The 21,405-nt window shown below is 41.1% G+C and overlaps 2 protein-coding genes across 12 annotated transcripts in view; one reads left to right on the top strand and one right to left on the bottom strand.

Moving 5' to 3' along the window:
• The window catches only part of WDR53 (WD repeat domain 53), a 45,251-nt gene extending 41,607 nt beyond the window's left edge, over positions 1-3,644 (bottom strand). For 3 of the 7 annotated variants that reach the window (XM_054713869.1, XM_054713872.1, XM_054713875.1), the window contains exon 1: positions 2,684-3,040. Coding sequence is in view for 1 of the 7 variants with exons in the window: in XM_054713874.1 (XP_054569849.1) it covers positions 2,985-3,152 (168 nt within the window). In the remaining 6 variants the exon portion in view is untranslated. Of the gene's footprint in view, positions 1-2,683; positions 3,347-3,592 lie in introns of those variants that run through there. The other 4 variants (XM_054713871.1, XM_054713874.1, XM_054713873.1 and 1 more) reach the window with 4 other exon arrangements.
• FBXO45 (F-box protein 45) overlaps positions 3,288-21,405 on the top strand; it is a 28,951-nt gene continuing 10,833 nt past the window's right edge. The window contains exons 1-4 of one of the 5 annotated variants that reach the window (XM_054713878.1): positions 3,292-3,760; positions 9,740-10,096; positions 17,829-18,297; positions 19,965-20,990. In XM_054713878.1, the coding sequence (XP_054569853.1) occupies positions 3,446-3,760; positions 9,740-10,096; positions 17,829-18,014 (858 nt within the window). In that variant the 5' untranslated portion in view covers positions 3,292-3,445 and the 3' untranslated portion in view covers positions 18,015-18,297; positions 19,965-20,990. Of the gene's footprint in view, positions 3,761-9,739; positions 10,097-17,828; positions 18,708-19,964; positions 20,991-21,405 lie in introns of all 5 variants that reach the window. The other 4 variants (XM_054713876.1, XM_054713877.1, XM_054713879.1 and 1 more) reach the window with 4 other exon arrangements.

The raw sequence follows: 21,405 nt of genomic DNA, 5'->3' as shown, positions 1-21,405 counted from the left end.
GAATCAAAACAATCTTTTAGAAATAAGTTGTCAAGCCAAAACCGGTTTGGCTCAGTGGATAGAGCGTCGGCCTGCGGACTGAAGGGTCCCAGGTTCGATTCCGGTCAAGGGCATGAACCTTGGTTGCGGGCACGTCCCCAGTAGGGGGTGTGCAGGAGGCAGCTGGTCGATGTTTCTCTCTCATCGATGTTTCTGGCTTTCTATCCCTCTCCCTTCCTCTCTGTAAAAAATCAATAAAAAAATATATTAAAAGAAAAGAAAAAAGAATAAGTTGTCAAGCTACTGTTTCTTGTTATTCTCTTATGAGGACTGGAAAGCCCACCAGAAATAGGTTAAGTGCCACTATCCCCACATTTAGGTTTCAAGTCAACAAACCTCTTATACACAGATGCCTAAAGGGTCAAGCACAATTAATCATATCCTACTGTGAATTACTTTAATTAGATAATAGATTCCTTCCAACACCTAATGAGATCATAGAGTGGGTTGGGAAAGGTGGGGTACTTTGAGAGCATTTTTAGAAAGGGTGGAGTGCAAAAGTTGGCAGTTCTGAACAACCAGAGAGAATGAGGTTGAACATGAAGAATGGGACATGGTCAGGAGAGTGATGAGCAGGTGAAAGATTTGTATAAAGAAAAGGAGGCATGATAAAGAAATATTTTCCTATTTTGAAATTCTACTTGGGCCACGGGGGCGGGGGGTACTCTGCCACACACACACACACACACACACACACACACACACACACACACACACACGTCACCTCACTGACTGGACTAGATTAGCATCAGAATCACCTGATCAGAGCCTTGAAAGGCTCAACTTCACCTACAGTGTAAAAAACAGGATAAAGGGCAACATCTTTAATAACTGAGTGATCTCTATGAGGCTGGGTCCCGGGCCCGGGTGAGGCCGCGCCCCTGGGTCCGGGCGAGACCAAACCAGAGGGAGTCGGACCTGCATTACCACCATTTGTTCACCATCCAGAGCTGAGGGGTCAGTGCCGACATGTACACATAAGGAACTAGTGGACATTGAAATTGGGTCTCAAAAGAACTGTTGGTCCAGAAAGAAACTCACTACAGACTGATTCATTTGCCTGGCAGCATAGCTATTATTGCTCGTCTCACATTCAGTTCTTATAAGTATATTTCTAGTAACACATGATCTCGCTCATCTAGGGGAAATGATGAACAACATAGACTGATGAACAAGAACAGACCCATGCCGAGACCGGTTTGGCTCAGTGGATAGAGCGTCGGCCTGCGGACTGAAGGGTCCCGGGTTCGATTCCGGTCAAGGGCATGTACCTTGGTTGCGGGCACATCCCTGGTGGGGGGTGTGCAGGAGGCAGCTGGTCGTTGTTTCTCTCTCATCGATGTTTCTGGCTTTCTGTCCCTCTCCCTTCCTCTCTGTAAAAAAAAAAAAAAAAAAAAAAAAAGAACAGACCCAGAAACAAGGAGGCATCGATCGGACTGTCGGGCCTCAGAGGGAGGGTAGGAGAGGGTGGGGGGAGGGGGGAGAGATCAACCAAGGGACTTGTGTGCATGCATACGAGCCTAACCAATGGTTAAGGACAACAGGGGGGTGGGGGCATCCGTGGGGAGGGGTGTGGGATGGGAATGGGGGGATGAGGACAAATATGTGACACCTTAATCAATAAAGAAATTAAAATAAAATAAAATAACTGAGTGATCTCTAAACACTCTGCTCCAGTCATACCGCCATACACCCAGTTGTCCAAGTATCTGTGCCTTTAAAACTGTTATTCGGCCTGGTTCTTTGCCCCCTTCTCAAGTGTATCAATTCTACATATCCTTGAAGGTTTAAAAGAAAAAGTTAAGCGTCTTCCCAGACAAATGCTGGTCTTCCTCCTCGGACGTCCTATGGTTGAGAGCTGAAAAACGAGTAAAACTCCAAAGACTGAGGTTACGCTACCACATAGTCATTATCACTGTAGTAAGTATAGGCCAGCTTTTCTTCACATGCTTGGGTTTTCCAAAGCTGCTCTTGATGTGGAGAAGCTGGTTAGCAGCCAAAATGACTAAAGAGCTGTGCCACTGGCACTAGCAAGAATGAGAAGAATCTGGGTTACTAAGAGTGTTGGAGAAGAAGAAAAAAAAAAAAAAAAACCTGGAAAGAAGGGAACGCAACTAGTCCTTTTATTTTTACTGGCAGACAAGAAGTGGATTATACACAGCAAGGGAGTTTCAGGAAAGAACTCTTACTACATAAAGACGAGACAGTGGCACTGACTACTAAAGAAATCCAGGAACCCTGTTATCGTAATTATTACCTCGGAGAGTTATTTGAGAATTACATAAAAACCCCCATCAAGGACCCGAGTAGAGTGCCTGGCTCACAGGATAGCTAGTATTTTCTCTAACTGAATAACATTTGAAAGTTGTCAGAAAACCTTTTGTCAAGTTTTCAACTAAGAAGACAGTATGACCAAATAATGACGTTCGTTCCCTTCCAAGGAGGCCTCTATAATGACGTCTCCAAGTCATTCTCCCGTTGGAAAATCTAATTAAATGAGAACACTCTGCCTCAATCCTCCCACTAATCAATCGTTTAGTTTGTAGGGAAGCCTGGGAAAGGCTCCCTTGTCGACCAAAAGAATGTAGCACTCAGTAGTTAACCAAACGCTGGGGAGAGGGAAGTTCAAAAGCAGCGGCCTTACTTTCCGAACACACGCTGGGCCACACGTTCTGAAGAGAACCCAACCAGGAAAAGACCCCCGTAGCTGCCGAAGGTGGAGAACGAAGGTCCAATTCGGCCGAAGGCGACGGCGCCCGGGAGTGGCTAGCTCGGCGAGGGAAGTTTCCAGCGTGAGGGTGGCGTCGGCCACGGGGACCTCGCTGACACAGAGAAGTCTAACAGGAAGAGAGGCCCGGGAAAGCCGTTGTGGACCGCTAAGACCCAAAAGAGGAAAAGGCGCGGTGGGCCAGTCTCGAGCCCACCGGCGCCACACTCCTTCCTACCTGCTCTCCCTGCGTCCCTCCGCGGCGCCTCGTGATGACCTCACCCACCGGCGCCCAATCCCGTGCAGCGCAGGGCGCGAGGCGCCTCGGCCAAACGGTCACATCCGGGGCGAGAGGAAGCGCGAGCGAGCTGGGCGTGCGCCCTTGCTTCGTGCCCTCAACCCGCATGGCGGGGCCACGGGCGCGCCTCCGGGAGGCCTCGCGAGTCGGGCGGTTCCGACGCCCGCGCTGAACCGCGGGGGAGGGGCGGGGACGCCGGTGTGCGGGCGCGTCTGCCCTCAGTGAGGCGGGGCGGTGGCGGACGCCCCCGGGCAGGGGCGGGAGTGGCGGAGGGGGACGGCGGTGAGCTGTGAAAGGGGCGGTGAGCGCTGCCCCGGGTTCTAGGCGAGGCTTGGCCTCCCCAGCTGAGACGGGGGGAAGCGGCGGCGGCGGCGGCGGCCCTCGGGCCGGCTGGTGAGGCGATGGCGGCGCCGGCCCCGGGGGCGGGGGCAGCCTCCGGCGGCGCCGGCTGTAGTGGCGGCGGCGGCGCGGCCGCCGGCTCGGGCTCTGGGTCCGCGGGCACCGGGGGCCGGCTTCCCAGCCGGGTGCTGGAGTTGGTGTTCTCCTACCTGGAGCTGTCCGAGCTGCGGAGCTGCGCCCTGGTGTGCAAGCACTGGTACCGCTGCCTGCACGGCGATGAGAACAGCGAGGTGTGGCGGAGCCTGTGCGCCCGGAGCCTGGCAGAAGAGGCTTTGCGCACGGACATCCTCTGCAACCTGCCCAGCTACAAGGCCAAGGTGAGGGAGCTCAGGGCCACGCCGCCGCCCCCAGCCCCGCTCTCAGTGCTTCTCATCTCCGCTTGAGTCGGCCGCCTCGCTTCACCATCCCGCCTTCCCAGTGCACCAGTCAGTGCCTTCCCTCTCCTTCCCCTCCATAAACATCTCTTTGGATTGAAGTTCTGCTCCTTAACCCACTCTACTTCCGTGATACTTTTTAAAGGACCAGATGGTATCGTTTCCATCACTCGTTCTACTTTTCATAGTCTTTCCCTTTAAAGACAGACCACCCTATTGTTGTTCCTTCAATACTCGCATCTTTTCTCTCTCTCTCTCTCTCTCTCTCTCTCTCTCTCTCTCTCTCTCTCTCTCTCGGTGCCCTCCAAATAGGCTTTATTAGATCTTCCTGCTTTCGTACTTCGGTTTTCACGCTCACATTCACCTAACCTTTCCCAAAATCTGATTTATAATCATTTTTTTTTCTTTATTTTCACCCGGGTTCTCTAATTCTTTCTGCTATGTTTCAGGCTTATAGGAGAGTGTGGTCCTGGGCATTCTGCTACCTCTCAGGATATCAATCGGCATCGCTTAACCATCAAAATACTGCCTTGTCCCACTATTATTGGCCACTTCCTTGCCAACTTCTTCCTAGTTCCATCTTGATGGTGTGTCTCTTTAGTTCTATTTGTCATAGAATTCCGGTTTTGTTGCATTCCCCCCTCCTCCCTTAGCTTATTGTGCATATCCCTGCATATGCAAATAAAAAATGTCAAGTAACAGGTATGGTTGGGCTGAGAGGACACTGGCGCTCTGAGTTTGAGTAATGGAGAATTTGACCTAGGTAGGGAGGTCAGGGAAGGCCTTCTTTCAAGAAATAATGATAAACTGAGACTTGAAGGATAAGGATGTGTAAGCCAAGGAGTGAGAAGAACCTGCTAGGGGAGAACCTGCTGAGTATGAGGTACAAAAATACATCAGTGTGGCTGGAGTACGGAGAGCAAAAGTGAGGCAGGTTTGAGATAAGATGGAAGAGGTAGACTGGGGCTAAACTATAGGGAAGTCATTTTGAACTGTAAGCAAGAGGGGGTTAGGCGTGTGGGGATTGATGATATGATTAGTTTGCATTTTTTAAGAGGTTATTTCTAACTTCAGTATGGAGCACAGGTTGGAGGGAACCTTAGAAATATGGGTAGGTCAATTAGGAAGTAGGTAGTGGAGCAGATGAAGAGAAATTAAGGAGAGATTTCGGAAGTAAAATCTACAGGACTTAGCGGTAGATGTGAATTAGGGGTGAGGAAGAGGGAGGTGCTAAGGATGACTCCTAGATATCTGGCTTACATAATATAGGGATCACCTGGGCTAGATTTATAGGACTAAGAATGAGTTCAGTTTGGGTAGAATAGAATTGACTGTATTTGAGATATCCAAGAGATTTCAGATAGGCACCGGTTACAGTTTGGAGCTTAGAGGAGAGACTAAATTAAAAAATAGTTTAATTTGATTGGATTAAAATAGTGGGCAATATGATTGTAAAGGTCAGCTGAAGCGAGCTATATCATGGAGGTCCTTGAAATATAGCTTTGAGTCTATATAGTTTGGGCTTTGTTATACATTTGGAAACCACAGATGTTTGAATGGAGGAGTAACAAAAGAAGAGCTGTGCTTTAGGAAAACTTGGCTATAAGATGAATTGGAGAGGACAGGGGTTAGTGCCTATACCAGAGGTACTTAAGTATATAGAACAAATGTATAAACAAGTGTATAGAGGAGAGAAAGGGATGGTTGGGAGAGCTATTGCAGAGAACAAATCCACGTAAGTGGACAGCTAGTGGACTGGCTGAGTGAGATGAGGAAGAAGGTGGAGTCAGGATTTCCAGGGAGCCTGGTAACTGAAAGAAGGATGGGAACAGGCTTGGGATAATATAAAACTGGAAAGTATTTCGAGCTGTTAGTCTATTTAGGATTTGTCTTCTTTTTTCAAAGTTCAGATTTTCCATGTCACCTAATAGCATCAATTATTCCAGTCATACTTAGCATCTAACTATAATTCTTTAAGTTTCAGACTTAGATCCTAAAGTAGGTCTTAAAGCTGATAGCCATAATGTACAGTCCATGTTGTGCATGAGACTGGGACAGGAACTATATATTATTTTATTTGTGTATTTTTCCATTTCTGAATTTTTGGTATCCATCTCTAAAAGATAAGGACAGTTAACATAGCACAATATCATTACATCTCTAAAGTATAAAGAAACTAACAGTAATTCCTTAATATAAAAAATGCAGTGTTCAGATTTCCAGTTGTCTCATAAATGTTAAATATTTATTTTTAATTTTCAGTTTATTTAATCAAAATCTATATAATGTTCCAATGGCAAACAGTTGACATGTCTCTTAAGGCTATAAATTCACCCTCCATCTCCCCACCTCTCATCCCTGCAACTTATTTGTTGAAGAAATCAGGTCATGCCCTGGCTGGTATGCTAAGTGGTTAGAGCGTCGGCCCTTGGACCTAAGGGTCTCGTGTTCGATTCCTGGTCTAGGTCATGTACCTGGGTTGCGGGTTCAGTCTGACCCCGCGGGCTCATGCAGGAGGCAACCAATTGATGTGTCTCTCTCCATGTTTCTCTCTCCCTCTCCGTCTCCCCATCCCTCCCTCCTTTCACTCGCTCTAAAAAAAAAAAAAAAAAAATCAATGGAAAAATATCCTCGGGTGAGGATGAACAAAAAAATACAAACAAACAATGTTGTCAAGCCCTGGCCAGTGTGGCTCCCTTGGTTGAGTGTTGTCCCTTGAACCAAGAGGTCGCCGGTTGGATTCCTGGTCAGGGCACATGCCAGGGTTTCAGGCTTGATCCCCAGTAGGGTGAATGCAGGAGGCAGCCGATTGATGTTTCTTTCTCTGCCTCTCCCTTCCATCTGTCTAAAATCAATGAAAACATCTTTAAAAAATCAGGTAATTTACCATGTAGTTTCCCTTGGTCTGAATTTTGCGTATTTTATTCCCATGGTGTTGCTTAACATGCTCTTCTGTCCTCTGTATTTCCTAGAGGTTTGATCAGTTTAGGTTAGATTAAACATTTTGCAAAGTAGTTTTTACTAGAATCAAGTGGTTGGGGTGTGTTCAGAATTGTGTTGTGTGATGCAGACTATAGTGGGTAGGAGAGAGAGAGAGAGAGAGAGAGCAAGAGAAAAGTTAGGGAGATTGGGTGATCCCAGTTAAGAATAGCTTCATGAAGGTGGTAAGATTGGGGCTGATCTTAGAGGATATGTGGGAGGAGGAAAGCAGGTATGATATTACAGACAAGGAAAATTAACACAGAATTAGAAAGAAAAATAGGAGGAACCAGATCTGGAGGGCTTTGAAAGCCAGACAGACGAATTTATAGTTGATATGGTCGTCAATATGGAACTATCAAAGGTTACTGAACTGGGATGAGATGTAATAAAGATGCTATTTTAGAAAGACAGGTCTGGCCCTGGCCAGTTTTTGTCAGTGGTTAGAGCATCGGCCCATGTACTGAAGAGTCGAAGGATCTATCCAGGTCAAGGGCACGGACCTTGGTTCCTTGGCTGTGGGCTCAATCCTGGGCTCCAACCAGTGTGGGGATGGCAACCAATCACATCGATGTTTCTCTCTCTGTCTCTCCCCCTCCCTTCCAGTCTCTCTAAAAATCAATGGAAAAGAAAGTATCCTCAGGTGAGGATTAACAAAATAAGTGAGTAAATAAATAAATAAATAAACTAGCTTCCCTTTCCTATGAAAAAAGAAAAGTCTGGAAAGAATTCAGGTAAAGAGTTAAGAACTGAGGCTGGAAAGATTGGGAGGGGTAGAATGGTCACCAAAAATGTTACAATGAATGATCAGTCCTGGGTAGTAGGAAAATGTCATATAATTTTGAGAAAGAGGTTGTCAACAGTGTCAGTGTGACGAAGAGAATAAGGATAGAGAAAATGAAATGGGTATTTACAAGAATTAAGGATAGGCATAGTTGCATATTAATGAAATGTTTTCTAATGAGTTAATTGTCTTTATAGTAATCTCGTGAGTTATTTGGGCAATACTTAATATTTTGGGGATGCTTGACTCCTTCTTTAATCCTGTTTTGATATTTCAGGTTTTTAAACGTTGGTTATAAATAGGAACAGGTAGAAAAAAATATAGGAATACTTCAGTTTTACAGTCTCTAAGGAAACATGGGATATCTGAAATAAGCAGGTTAGTTTGTTTTTATTAAATCTCTCTGCTCTGGAATACAACAGTAAAACCTGAAGTACTGGCTGCTAATAGTAAATGAACAGTAGATGAGGGGCCTGGATACCTGACTTCTCTTTGGGGCCCTTTCTCTAATTAGTTATTTCCTTTTAACTGATTTATTTAAATATTTTATTTATTTTTTAAAATCCTCACCTGATGATATACCTCCACTGATTTGAGAGAGAGAGAGAGAGGAGAGAAAAACATCGATCAGTTGCCTCCCGAACCCACCCCAACTGGAGGTTGAACCCACAATCTTGGTATGTGCTCCAACTGGGAATTAAACCTGTGACCCTTTGGGTTGACACTTTAAGCAACTGAGCCACACCAGCCAGGGTGTCTAGCTATTGACTTTTATGTGAGTTGGACTAGGTGACTTTTAAGGCCCTTCCTAATGCTGAAATTCTGTGATTCTGGAATTGATTTCTCAGGTTAACTAAAGCAATAGGTCCCAGCCTTTGGCTGCTTTTGGGTAGTTTGAACAAAGTAGGAGATTTATTTGTTATAAAAAGCCAAAAGCGGACACATATGTAATACCTTAATCAATAAAGAAAATAAAAATAAATAAAATAAAAGGGGGTGAGGGGAGCCAAATGCTTTAAATTATTAAAACATGAGAAATTGTTATTATTTATACAGAAAAGCAATTTTTATGCTATCTTTATTTTGGAAGCTTAAAAAAACTGGTAATTACTGAAGGTTAACTAACCTTTCCTACCAGTGGAAGCTATTCTGAATAGCTATCTCTTTATAAGTTTTAGTGGTTGAATTTAGATGCTATCTAGGGGGATTATTTGATTTGGTAAAATGAGAGTGGTGCTGTCTCAGTGTATGAGTAATACCTAGCCAGGAGGCTGGGGATCTAATATCGTTTGTGGTTATTAAAATTTTTCATAAACTTTAGAGCTGCTATGACTAAGTTCTCTCTTTTACTTAAAATATTCTTTTTAGTTGACAGGATTGCCAACATAAAAACTATGCATCACTTAATTTTTTATATAAAAATAATTGAATATAAACTAGAGTAGAGAAAATAGTTTAATGAACCTCCCTATACCTATTACCAAGCTTTACCAATGATTAATTCATAGATAATCTAGTTTCGTGTTTACCCTACCCAGTCCTATTCCAACCCTGGATATTTCAAAGCAGTTCCCAGATAACATTATGTTATGCATAAACATTTCAGTAACATCTCTAAAATATATGGATTCTTTTATATAACATCTTTTGATATTTTAAGAAGTCTATTTGGAGAAATACCACGGGTTAGAATTTTGGTCAGAAATGAAATAGTTGGCGGTTATTTTAAATGTTATGTTAGTGGCCCATCCTGAAACTAGCAATTTTTTTGAAATGTTTATTATATTACTTAAAAATATGTAACTTTATTATTTAAAAACACATAGCCTGAGGTTTGGGTACTTTTAATTTTTATTCCTCACCCGAGGACCTGCATTGCTTTTAGAGAGAGAAGGAGGGAAGGAGGGAGGAGGGGGTAGAGAGAAAAAGAGAAACATTGATGTGAGACAGAACATCGATCAGTTGCCTCCCATACATGCCTCGACCAGGGATTGAATCTGTAACCTACGTCTGTGCTCAAACTGGGACTCGAACCCGCAACCTTTCTGTGTACAGAATGACACTCCAACCAACTGAGCCACATCAGCTAGGGCTGGGTACCTTTTATATTTAAGAAAAATCAAACTTCTATTTTTTGGTCTGTTTTTTCATCTTTTCAGGTACGTGCTTTCCAACATGCCTTCAGCACTAATGACTGCTCCAGGAATGTCTACATTAAGAAGAATGGCTTTACTTTACATCGAAACCCCATTGCTCAGAGCACTGATGGTGCAAGGACCAAGATTGGTTTCAGTGAGGGCCGCCATGCATGGGAAGTGTGGTGGGAGGGCCCTCTGGGCACTGTGGCAGTGATTGGAATTGCCACAAAACGGGCCCCTATGCAGTGCCAAGGTTATGTGGCACTGCTGGGCAGTGATGACCAGAGCTGGGGCTGGAATCTGGTGGACAATAATCTACTACATAATGGAGAAGTCAATGGCAGTTTTCCACAATGCAATAATGCACCAAAATATCAGGTGAGAAATTAGTTATTTTCTTAGATGTGGGCCTTTGTCAAATCATGCCTTAATTTGTTTTAAATTTGCAAAATTTTATATAGTGGCTTTGTATGTCCTTTTTGGTAATTTTTTATTAAATAGTGTAACTGGCCTTTTTTTGCTATTCTAATAAGTTTTTAGTATCTCAGTATTTGTTTCCTAATACATATTCAACCTTGAGCAGTTCATCTTTGCTCTAAATCAGGCATTGGCAAACTTTTTCTGTACAGGGCCAGATAATAAATATTTTAAACTTTGTGGTCTGTATGGTCTCTGTCACAACTATTCAATTCTGTTTTTATAGCACAAGAGCAGCCATAAATAATATGTAAATGAATGAGCATAGCTGTGTTTCAATAAAACCTTATTTATAGGCTGTAGGCTAGATTTGGCTCAGGGGCCATAGTTTGCCAACTTGTGCTCTAGATTGTCATTTTTCCTTTATGGCACCTCCAAATCTGCTTTTTCTAGACATCTCACCCCCATGAATGCACCAGTGTGCATGCACACACATATCCTCTGCTACTTAGTAATCTGTGGATTCAAAGCTCTGGATGTGTCAGTAATTTCTATAAAGACTGGCAAGCTCAGGCAAACTTCTACATTTTAAAATTCTTTTCATCTTAGCCTTATATCATATTTATGTTAGTTTAGGGTCAGAATTACAGTTTCTATTTGTAAAAGCTATATGATTCCCATAGGTCTAAAACATAGTAATCTGATAAGAAATTATAAATTTAAGGAATTATAGATTGCATATTTCAGGAAAACATGTGGCTTGAAAGCTCTAGCCTCAGTAATAACCTCAAGTCAGGGATACTAAAGTAGAAGAACTGAAAAATATATTCAGTTTCCTGAGGTAGAAAACCCTGGAAGGATTTTCTTTCATAGAATTCTTCACTGTGCTTTCAGGCTCTAAGGAGAAGAGTGTCTGGACTTTGGCGATAAAATCCTGTGACCAACCTTGTGGTGATTTTGTAGTGAAAAACTTAGGGTCTTTGTTTTTCAGAGAACATACTCTGTATGATTTCAATTTTTTAAAATTTATTGAGACTTGTTTTAGTCCCAGAAAATGATCAATCTTGATGAGTATTGCATGTGTGCTCGAAGAGAACATATTCTGTTGTTGTATGGAATATTCCACAAATGACATTTTGGTCAAGTTGATTGATAGTGTTCAATCTTCTATATCCTTACTGATTTTTCCTTCTACCTGTTCTATCATTTATTGAGAGTAGAATTGAAATTTCCACTATACTTGCTAATTTTTTTTCCCCCCCAGTTCTGTCAGTTTTTGCTTCTTGTGTTTTGGAACTCTCTTCTTAGGTGCACATACATACATATATACTTATCATTGTTATATCTCCCAGTTTGATTAACTATTATCATTATGAAATGACCTTCTTTGACTCTAGTAATACCCCTTGTCTTTTTTTTTTTTTTTTTTTTACTTTTAGAGAAAGGAAGGGAGAAGCTTAGAGAGATAGAAATATCTATGAGAGAGACACTTGGATCGGCTGCCTCCTGCATGGCTTCTACTGGGGATTGAGCCCAAAACCCAGGCACATGCCCTAACTGGGAATCGAACCAGGGACCTCTTGGTTCATAGGTCGATGCTCAACCACTGAGCCACACCAGGCGGGCAATATTGCTTGTCTTTAAGTCTATTTTTCTATTTTCTCTGATATTAATATAGCCACTCCAACTTTCTTACACTTACTAATGCTTACTTGTGCAAGGTGCCTCTTTTCCCCCATCCCTTTACTTTCTTTTTTTAAAATTTATCTTTATTGTTGAAAGTATTATAGATGTCCTCCCCCCCATTGACCTCCCCCCTCCACTCCACTCCCTTCCCCTCCCGAGGCCTTCCCTGCACTATTGTCTATCCATGGGCAATGATTATATGCAGGTAAGTTCATTGCTTAATCTCTTCCTACTTCCCCTCCCCGCCCCCCACCTTTTCCAAAATAGGTCAGTCTGTTGCATGTTTCAATGTCTCTGGATCTTTTTTGATCCTCAGTTTATTTTGTTTATTAGATTCCACATATAAGTGAGATCATGTGATACTTGTCTTTCTTTGACTAGCTTATTTCGCTTAGCATAGTACTCTCCTGGTCCCTCCATACTGTCTCAAAGGGTAAGAGATCCTTTTTTTATAGCTGCATAGTATTGCATGGTGTAAATGTACCACAGCTTTCTAATCCCTTTATCTACTGATGGGCACTTGGTCTATTTCTAGATGTTAGCTATTGTAAATAATGCTGCTATGAACATAGGGGTGCATATATTCTTTCTGATTGGTATTTCGGGCTTCTTAGGATATATTTCTAGAAGTGGCATCACTGGGTCAAATGGCAGTTCCATTATTAATTTTTTTGAGGAAACTCCACACTGTTTGCCATAGTGGTTGTACCATTCTGCATTCTCACCAGTGGAGTACCAGGACTCCTTTTTCTCCACATCCTTGCCAGCACTTGTTTGTTGATTTATTGATGGTAGCCATTCTGGCAGGTATGAGGTAGTACCTCATTGTCATTTTAAGTTGCTTCTCTGATAATTAGTGACATTGAGCATTTTTTCATATGTCTCTTGGCCATTTGTATGTCCTCTTTGGAGAAGTGTCTATTCAGGTCTTCTGCCCATTTAAAATACATGTATATATTTTACTGATTTCAGAGAGGAAGAGAGAGGGAGAGGGAGGGGAACATAGAGAGAGAGAGAGAGAGAGAGAGAGAGAGAGATCAATGATGAGAGTGAATCATTGATTGGCTGCCTCCTGCATGCCCCAGGCATGCAACTCAGGCATGTGCCCTGACTGGGAATCAAACCGTGACCTCCTGGTTCATAGATTGACACCCAACCATTGAGCCACCCTGGCCGGGTCCATTTTTTAATTGGGTTGTTTGTCTTGTTTTTGTATGAATACTTTATATACTTTGGAAATTAACCCCTTATCAGATGTATCATTGCCAAATATGTTCTCCCATACAGTGGGTTCCCTTTTCAATTTGATGATGGTTTCTTTTGCTGTATAGAAGCTTTTTATCTTGATGTAGCCCCATTTGTTTATTTTTTCCTTTGTTTCTCTTGCCCTGGGTGATGTATCAGTAAAAATTCTGCTACATGAGATGTCTAATATTTTGCTGCCTATGCTTTCTTCTGGGATTTTTATGGTTTCATGAGTTATATTTAAATCTTTTATCCATTTTAAGTTTATTCTTTTTAAAAATATATTTTTTATTAATTTTTTACAGAGAGAAAAGGAGAGGGATAGAGTTAGAAACATCAATGAGAGAGAAATATTGATCAGCTGCCTCCTGCACACACCCCACTGGATATGTGCCCGCAACCAAGGTACATGTCCTTGACCAGAATCGAACCTGGGACCCTTGAGTCCATAGGCCAACGCTCTATCCACTGAGCAAAACCGGTTAGGGCTAAGTTTATTATTGTGTATGGTGTAAGTTGGTGGTCTAGTTTCATCATTTTGCATGTATCTGTCCAATTATTCCAACACCATTATTGAAGAGACTACCTTGACTTCATTGTATATTCTTGTTACCTGACAAATTGTTTGCCTTCATTTCACTTAGTTCCTTTTCTGGCAATTCCTTCTTTTCTTTCATGTCAGGGTTGTTTCTTTGTCTTCTTATTTTTGCTGACCCTTTGTATTTTTTTCCATGTATTAGATCAAACTGTTATGGGTCCCAGTGGGTTGGTCTTACGTAGTAATTGCTTTGTGGGACCCAGTGATTCAGTCTCTTAGATTTCCTGAGCTGGGTGCTCTAGGAATGTCCCTGTGTGAGTTATTTGAATTCTGTTGTAATTGGGTCTTGAATGTTGTTGTCCTGTTCTTGAATGGAATCTCCTCTCAGGCTGGCTGACTGTGAGGTTCACCCCCAACCACATGGTGCGAGCTCTGGTGGAGGTGCTGAAAGAACAGAACAAAACACAACAAAATAGCCCAAGCCAGTTTCTTAGTTGTTAGGGCATTGGCCTGCAGAATAAAGGATCTCAGGTTCAATTCTGGTCAAGGGCATGTACCTCTGTTACAGGTTTGATCCCCGGCCCCAGTAGGGCACGTGTAGGAGAAACCAGTTGTGTCTCTCTCACATCGATATTTCTCTCTCTTTCTCTCACCTTCCCTTCCATTCTCTCTCAAAAATTAATGGGAAAAAATATCCTTGAGTAAGGATTAACAACAGCAAAAAACACAACAAACAAAATAAAAACATACACAAGACCCCTACAAAAACAATAAAAGGAACCACAAAAGAAGAAAGAATTAGGTAAGAGAAAAGAGAGCAAGAATGATAGAAGAAAACCAAGAAAAAAATATAAGGTTAAAAAAGGGCAAGAAAAATGAATATGAAAGGGCAGAGATAAAATAAAGAAAATCAGAGTAAAGAATAGGGGGAGGATAATGATATAAAAGAGAAAAGGAAGAAATATATTTGAAAAGGAAAATAGAGGAGAGAGCAGATAGACCAAAAAATAAGAAAAGGAAAAAAGATGAGAAAGCAGGAGGAAAGGAAAAAAAAAAAGAAAAAAAAAAATATGAAAGAGAAAATAGAGACTAAAATAATAACAAATAAATAAAGCAGAAAAAAAAGATTGAAAAAAAAAAAGGTAAAAAGAAAGTGAAGTGGCATTCATCAGCAGAGATTAGTGCCTCCTGGGAGCTCCCTTTGTATTCTGCTTTTCTGATGATTGCAGCTCACTGTGTTGTCTGCCAATTCTGAGCTTCCTGGGAGGTACGTAGGTGCTAACCACTGTCAGAAACTCTGATATGGCTGCCAGTCAGCTCTGTGCTGGGGGAGGTCTCAGTATAGGAACAATTACCCCTGCAGGCACCCCTGTCTGGGAGAAAGGTCCCCTCCACACACACTTCTTGCTCTGATGCCAGACAATCCAGTTGCACCCTAGATACTTCTAGATCTCCCTGAGCCGTTGCCCTAGCGCTGGAACTCAGAGAGCGGACTGAAAGTTTTTGCCCCTGCCCTTAGGAACTACCGGGACTTGGGCAGCCTCTGTATCACTCAGGCACAATCTCTGCTGGTTTGTACAGCCCAAAGTTACAGGGGACTTCTCTTCCCAGCTCTGGAACCCTGGGCTGGAGTCTGGTGTGGGGCTGGGAGCCTTGCTCCTCACAGGAGGCCTCTGCAGCTGAGATATCCCTCCCATTTGGAAAAAAATGCCACATGTGGGTGTGGGACCAGCCCATTTTGCCACACCACCCCTCCTATCAGTCTCTGTGTTCTTTCTTCTTTACTTCTCTAGTTGTAGGACTTCCATTCAGTCAGCTTTCAGGTGGTTCTGAATGATGGTGGTTGTTTATTTTAGTTGTAATTTTGATGTGGTTGTGGGAAGTGGCGAGTACTGCCCGTTACCTATGCCACCATCTTGGTTCTTCCCCTATTGACTGCTCCCCCTAACCCCCAAATAGGAGTTACACTTTCCTGTTTTCATATCCACCAATCTTCAAATTGAAAACTGGATATTGTAGGTTATATGCAGTGATATCTGGAATGTTTTATTCCTCTAGACTTGCTTTGTCTAAAGAATGTAGGCTTTCTTGTTGTAGCAGGCAGTTAACTCAAACTGTAAACTCTCTCCCCATAGTGTGCAGCAGCTAATGGCTTTGTTCAATTTTATTTTTTTTACTTCTCGTTGCTACTTTTTCAGCCTAGTTCCTTAGAGGTTTCCTCTGTATCTGTGTAATAAGAGCGGTCACAAGAATTGGGCAGGGTTTATTCTCAGATTGTGGGGCTCATCCTCTTAGTGGTTCTGTTGCTTCTAGAGCTCCCACTCTAAGGTTCCAGTTATTCTATCTCCAAGTTTTGCCCTCTGACACCTGAAGCTAGTAAGACTTCTGCTTTCTGCTCCCTTTGCTGTGTGCATGCTATATGCTCAGTCAAAGTTGCATATTTCACCAGGAGGGATACTGTTTTTTTTTCATCTTCTGTAAAATAGGGATAACATATAGGATTGATATGCAAATAAAGCACACAACAAATACCCAACAAAATATTAACTTTTCATTTCTATTTTTTATTGTTCATGTTTGGTTGGTAGTAATGGTGATGATAATTAGGATGTGTTTAGGTCCATTAAATGGGGTGATGGGCAAAGGGAGGAAAAAAGCAGATGTTAGTTATTTGTGATAGGAAATACAACAAAGGGAAATATTAACAGCAGGAATTACCATAATTGGGAAGTATTAAATTGCTATTTTTTATTATAAATGTTAGGGCTTTCTGCCTCCAAGTATATAGGGGCAACAACTTTTTTTTTTTTTTAATATATTTTATTGATTTTTTACAGAGAGGAAGAGAGAGGGATAGAGAGTTAGAAACATCGATGAGAGAGAAACATTGATCAGCTGCCTCTTGCACACCCCCTACTGGGGATGTGCCCGCAACCAAGGTACATGCTCTTGACCGGAATCGAACCTGGGACCCTTCAGTCCGCAGGCCAACGTTCTATCCACTGAGTCAAACCAGCTAGGGCAAGGTGCATATTTTATATGGATGAATAATACCTGTGTATGTGTGTGTATACTATAGTAATTTGAAAAGGTTACTTAGATAGCCTTTTTTAGGTAAAATATGATACCAAGTTATAGATTTTAGTGATATCCTTCTTAAGAAAAGCCTGTAAACAAAGAGTAAATAAGATTAGAGGACTGTTCTAGGGGACATTGAATTTTCAGTATTAAATGTATATTCCATATAAGTCTTAACTGAAAACAAATCAAGCAGTTATGATGAAAATGATATATATTCTTCTAGATCAGTGATGGGCAACCTTTTGAGCTTGGTGTGTCAAACTTCGCCAAAAAACTGAGCATAACTCGGGTAGTGTATCACTTTGAGGAAAAAACATTATTTCGCAAATGTTTCATCCTTGGCATGCGGCCGCCTCAGCGGCCACGTGTCATCAGAAATGGCTATGTGTGTCAGTGCTGACACACGTGTCATAGGTTCGCCATCACTGTTCTAGATGTTTCTCCCTGACTAGAAATCTTCTCTTTTGGTTTTTCTAGGTAATATATCCTATCTAATAAAGAGGGAATATGCTAATTGACCCTCAAGCCGTCGCAAAGATGATGGCACCCACAGCCAATAAGGAGGGAATATGCTAATTGGCTGTCATGCCCTCAAAGATGGCGGCGCCCACAGCCAATAATGAAGTAATATGCTAATTGACCGTCACACCCTCAGATGGTGGCACCTACAGCCAATAAAGAGGGAATATGCTAATTGACTGCCCCACCCTCAAAGATGGCGGCACCCACGGCCACAGATGGTGGTGCCCAGTCCCCTCAGCCCTGCCGGGGTGGCGCCTGCCTGCCTCCGGAGTTCCCCAGTACCCTCAGCCCCCCAGCTGCCCAGGGCTGGCCCGAAGCGCAGGCAAGCCTTGGATGGCGGCTGCCCAGCTAGCTGCCCAGGGCCGCCCAAGGCTCAGGTAACCAGGGCTGGCTGAGGCTTGCGCTGCTGGCAGTGGCAGCAGCAGAGGTGTGATGGTGCCACTGAGGGCTCCCAGACTGTGAGAGGGGGCAGTCCGGGCTGAGGGACCCCCCCCTCCACTGTATGAATTTTCATGCACTGGGCCTCTAGTTAATATTTTCAGCCTGTTCATTTGTGTTATGTTTCTATTAGCTATGCACTTGGTTTTTTTTCTCTAATCTTCTTTTGATATCTGTTTGCAGATAGGAGAAAGAATTCGAGTCATCTTGGACATGGAAGATAAGACTTTAGCTTTTGAACGTGGATATGAGTTCCTGGGGGTTGCCTTTAGAGGACTTCCAAAGGCCTGCTTGTATCCAGCAGTTTCTGCTGTGTATGGCAACACAGAAGTGACTTTGGTTTACCTTGGAAAACCTTTGGATGGATGACAGTGGCTTTCTTGGGATGAAAGACAGAGTAGAGGAGATATCTGCTTGTGGAAAGTAAAATCATGAAGTGACAGTGTCATACATGCATGTCCAAGAAACATCCTGAAAAACACATGAAAATGTTAACTGTAGAAGCAACTCTACAGCAAAGATAATCTTAGAGTTTCCTCTTTCTACTGGGCCAGAAAAATCCTCAGGGTTGCAGTTGGTTGGGCAGTTGACATATGCATGTTGCAACAGAATTTGTCTCTAAGCAAGCAATGTGTTATTTCCAACTTTTAAGGTGAGATCTTAGAGATGCTGTAAAAGGGATAAGAAGGAAATAGCAAGATTTTAAAGTAGTGTGTTTTTGAAGAAAGACTGGTACTGTTTTACAACTGCCTGTTTTTTTTTCAGACCCTTTTCCCCCCAGCCAGCTTGACTATTAGAAAAGTATGAAACTGGTTGGGTTTTATTTAATATTTTTAATATATTGAGAAGCATGGTCTGCTTGGACTGCACTTCTCTTAACAGTGAGATGTAAAATTGTGCAGCTATTTTAAAAGTTGTATATACAGTATGTGTGTAAAAACAAACAGGACAAAGGGGTTGCTTTGTTCTAGTTCAATTTCTTAAAAACCACTACATGGTACAAAATTAAAATAACATTTAGGGACAATTAGGTAACTACAAAGAAGAGGATTTTAAGAGGAGGTATGTTGTATTGGCTCCTTTTGTGTTAGATTTTGTTTACAGCTTCCATAACTATTATAGTCCTTTTTATTAATGATCAAAATTATTATAAAAATATTTTAATATACTGGATAAAGATTGAGGGGAGACAAATTTCTTTCTAATTATATATATAATAATGTCCACCTTATAGTATCTGGGTTTGTTTTTTGTTTTGTTTTGTTTTTTTGGCCTTCTGAGAAAGTGTCTCATAAAAACACAGAATATTGCTATTTGCTCTTGTAGGCCTCAAATATGAAAGCTGTTAGTCACAGATCTTAGGAAAAGAATTGATTAATGGTCCTTTTATTTTGTAACTTTATACTGCTGTAGATATTATAATTTTTAAAAAATTTCATATTGTTTACAACATGCAACAATCTAAGCCTCAAACTCTTCATTGGGTTATCAAGAAAATGTTTACTCACCCACCTGGAACAGTGCCAACCTGAACCCAGGTTAAGAATGTTCTTAATCTTATTGTAGTAATTGCCCCCATGGGACTTGAAATAAAACACCTTATGCTGAAAACTTCAGGTTGGCAATATTTTGAAGGTTTCATTGTAGAAGAGCTCAACATTAATTCCTATTCAGAATTTTTGACTAATAACTGATTTCACTAATACTCTTTCAAATTAATAATCTAACATATATGATTTGATATTTTCTTTTGTTAGAAGAGAAACAAGCATCTTTCTGTATGAAAGTATATATTGTATGGTTTCAGATAAATCTTTGTGATAAGAATTGACTAAGGCAAGTGGAATCTTTGTACTTTTTTAGGTTATGGTTGTATGTATATTTTGTCTTAAGTCTAATAAAATTAGGGACAGCAAGCAGCTGGCTGGGGGTCTTGGGTTGCTGCTTGAGAGTTAAAGTTATCAATATCCTATGAAGCAGGGGATTTCAGTCATGAACACAAAGATTTATTTTTGTCACGTGACAGGCTTACAAATATTTGTTGTGTGTTTGGTATATTGCTTAAAGATAAAATCTGTTACAGATTCTTTTCCATATCCATGTCAAGAAGAAATCTGGAAACCATTTTCAATAGTACAAAGCAAAATTATTTTACATATATTAAAGAGTATAGCTGCTACAGAAATTGATTTTTCTTGCTGTGGAATGAATCGATTTGGTCAAGTGTTTAAAATTTAATTAAAGAAGACAACTGGTCACGATGAAAATTGAACTAGTTAGAAAATTTAAAAATCCTTTAAGTACTTGTTTCTTTTTCAGATTGTGATACAGCCAATTCCAAGAGCTTTTGCTGAAAGTTTTGTTTATAACTTCTGTTTTGACTTATTAGTAAACATTTATTTTGTAACAAAGTTTTGAAGGTGCTGAATGGAAAACAGAAACACATGGTTATTGCATATCAAAGCTAGAATCAAATAATTGCCTAAATATTTAACAACAAGCTATTCTTATCTCAAAGATTTAAATTCACTAATATCCCATTTGCAAATTTTATAAAATGGAGGTTCATATTTAGCACAAGAATTGGGGGAATGAAGAGCCTTCATTTATAACCTGGTAAATGAATTTGTTACTGGAGACCAATAGTAGCTGTACAGAATAGTAAAACAAACTACTACAATGTTCAAGGAAATGGAATCTCTTTTTCATTGGTGCTGAGCAGTTAAGTAGAAGACAGTTGCATGAATCATCTAAACCAGTAGTCTCAACCTCAGCTGTACTTTGGAATCATGTGTGTTTTGAAAATTTTGATACTTGGATCTCATACCCTAAGATTTTGATGTTGGTCTGGGATATGACATTACCATAAGGATTAAAATAATTCTAGATGATTTTCAAATATGTTGCCAAGTTGGGTTCAAAATTAATGTTAAGTTTTCTCATCTGCCAAAAACAAACAAAATCTTTGCTCCCTCTCTTCACTACCTTACACGAGTATTGAGGATAGAGAAAATAATGTCAAAAGGCTTGTATGATGGATAAGAGGTGCTATTGAAAGGCAAAGTAGTAGTTGTATTTCAACTGAAACTATGAGCAGGAAAAACGTGTAACTGAATTTGCTTTGTTGACTTGAGAAACCAGGAGCATTCTCTAGCTCTTTAGTGAAGCATGCAGATGTGTAAGCAGACATTACTAATACTCTCATTCAGACTCTGGTATTCTGTCATACTTGAGATAGGCAGTTTTCATTATCTGCTTTTACATAGGAAAGAAGAAATATTAAGACTTAAAGTCTGTAATGGTGAATGGCTCATAATTAAAACATTTCATACAAAGAAATCTGTGGTTAGTATATATCATTTCACTGTTGCCATTTTTTCATCATCTCACTTTTGAATGTTAAGCCATTTATTTCATCTCCTTCATTTTATTCATGTAAGTTTAGGTTTAGACTTGAGAAAGCACCTAATGCAAGTAGGTTTTGCCCAGTTGAATACTTAAAAGTCATGGCTCAATAATTAGGCATCTTCTGCAATTCAAATATGGTCTTACCTGGGAAAGAGTTTAGAAAATAACAGAGCCCTAAACCATATAGTAGGTGTTATAATTAACTTTTAATTTAAGTACCCCAATTGCTGTTTATATAGACAGCAATATTAATATTTTTGATCATTTAAAAAAATGAGCAGTTTGAAGAGATAGACAGGTAAGGAGTTTTAAATTAGCATTGAGAAGATTACACTCCAGAAATCAAGGCCAC

This window comes from Eptesicus fuscus, chromosome 3 (genome assembly GCF_027574615.1).
Source record: "Eptesicus fuscus isolate TK198812 chromosome 3, DD_ASM_mEF_20220401, whole genome shotgun sequence".
In the NCBI taxonomy this organism is placed as follows: domain Eukaryota; kingdom Metazoa; phylum Chordata; class Mammalia; order Chiroptera; family Vespertilionidae; genus Eptesicus; species Eptesicus fuscus.
This window is presented reverse-complemented; position numbering and strand designations above follow the sequence as displayed.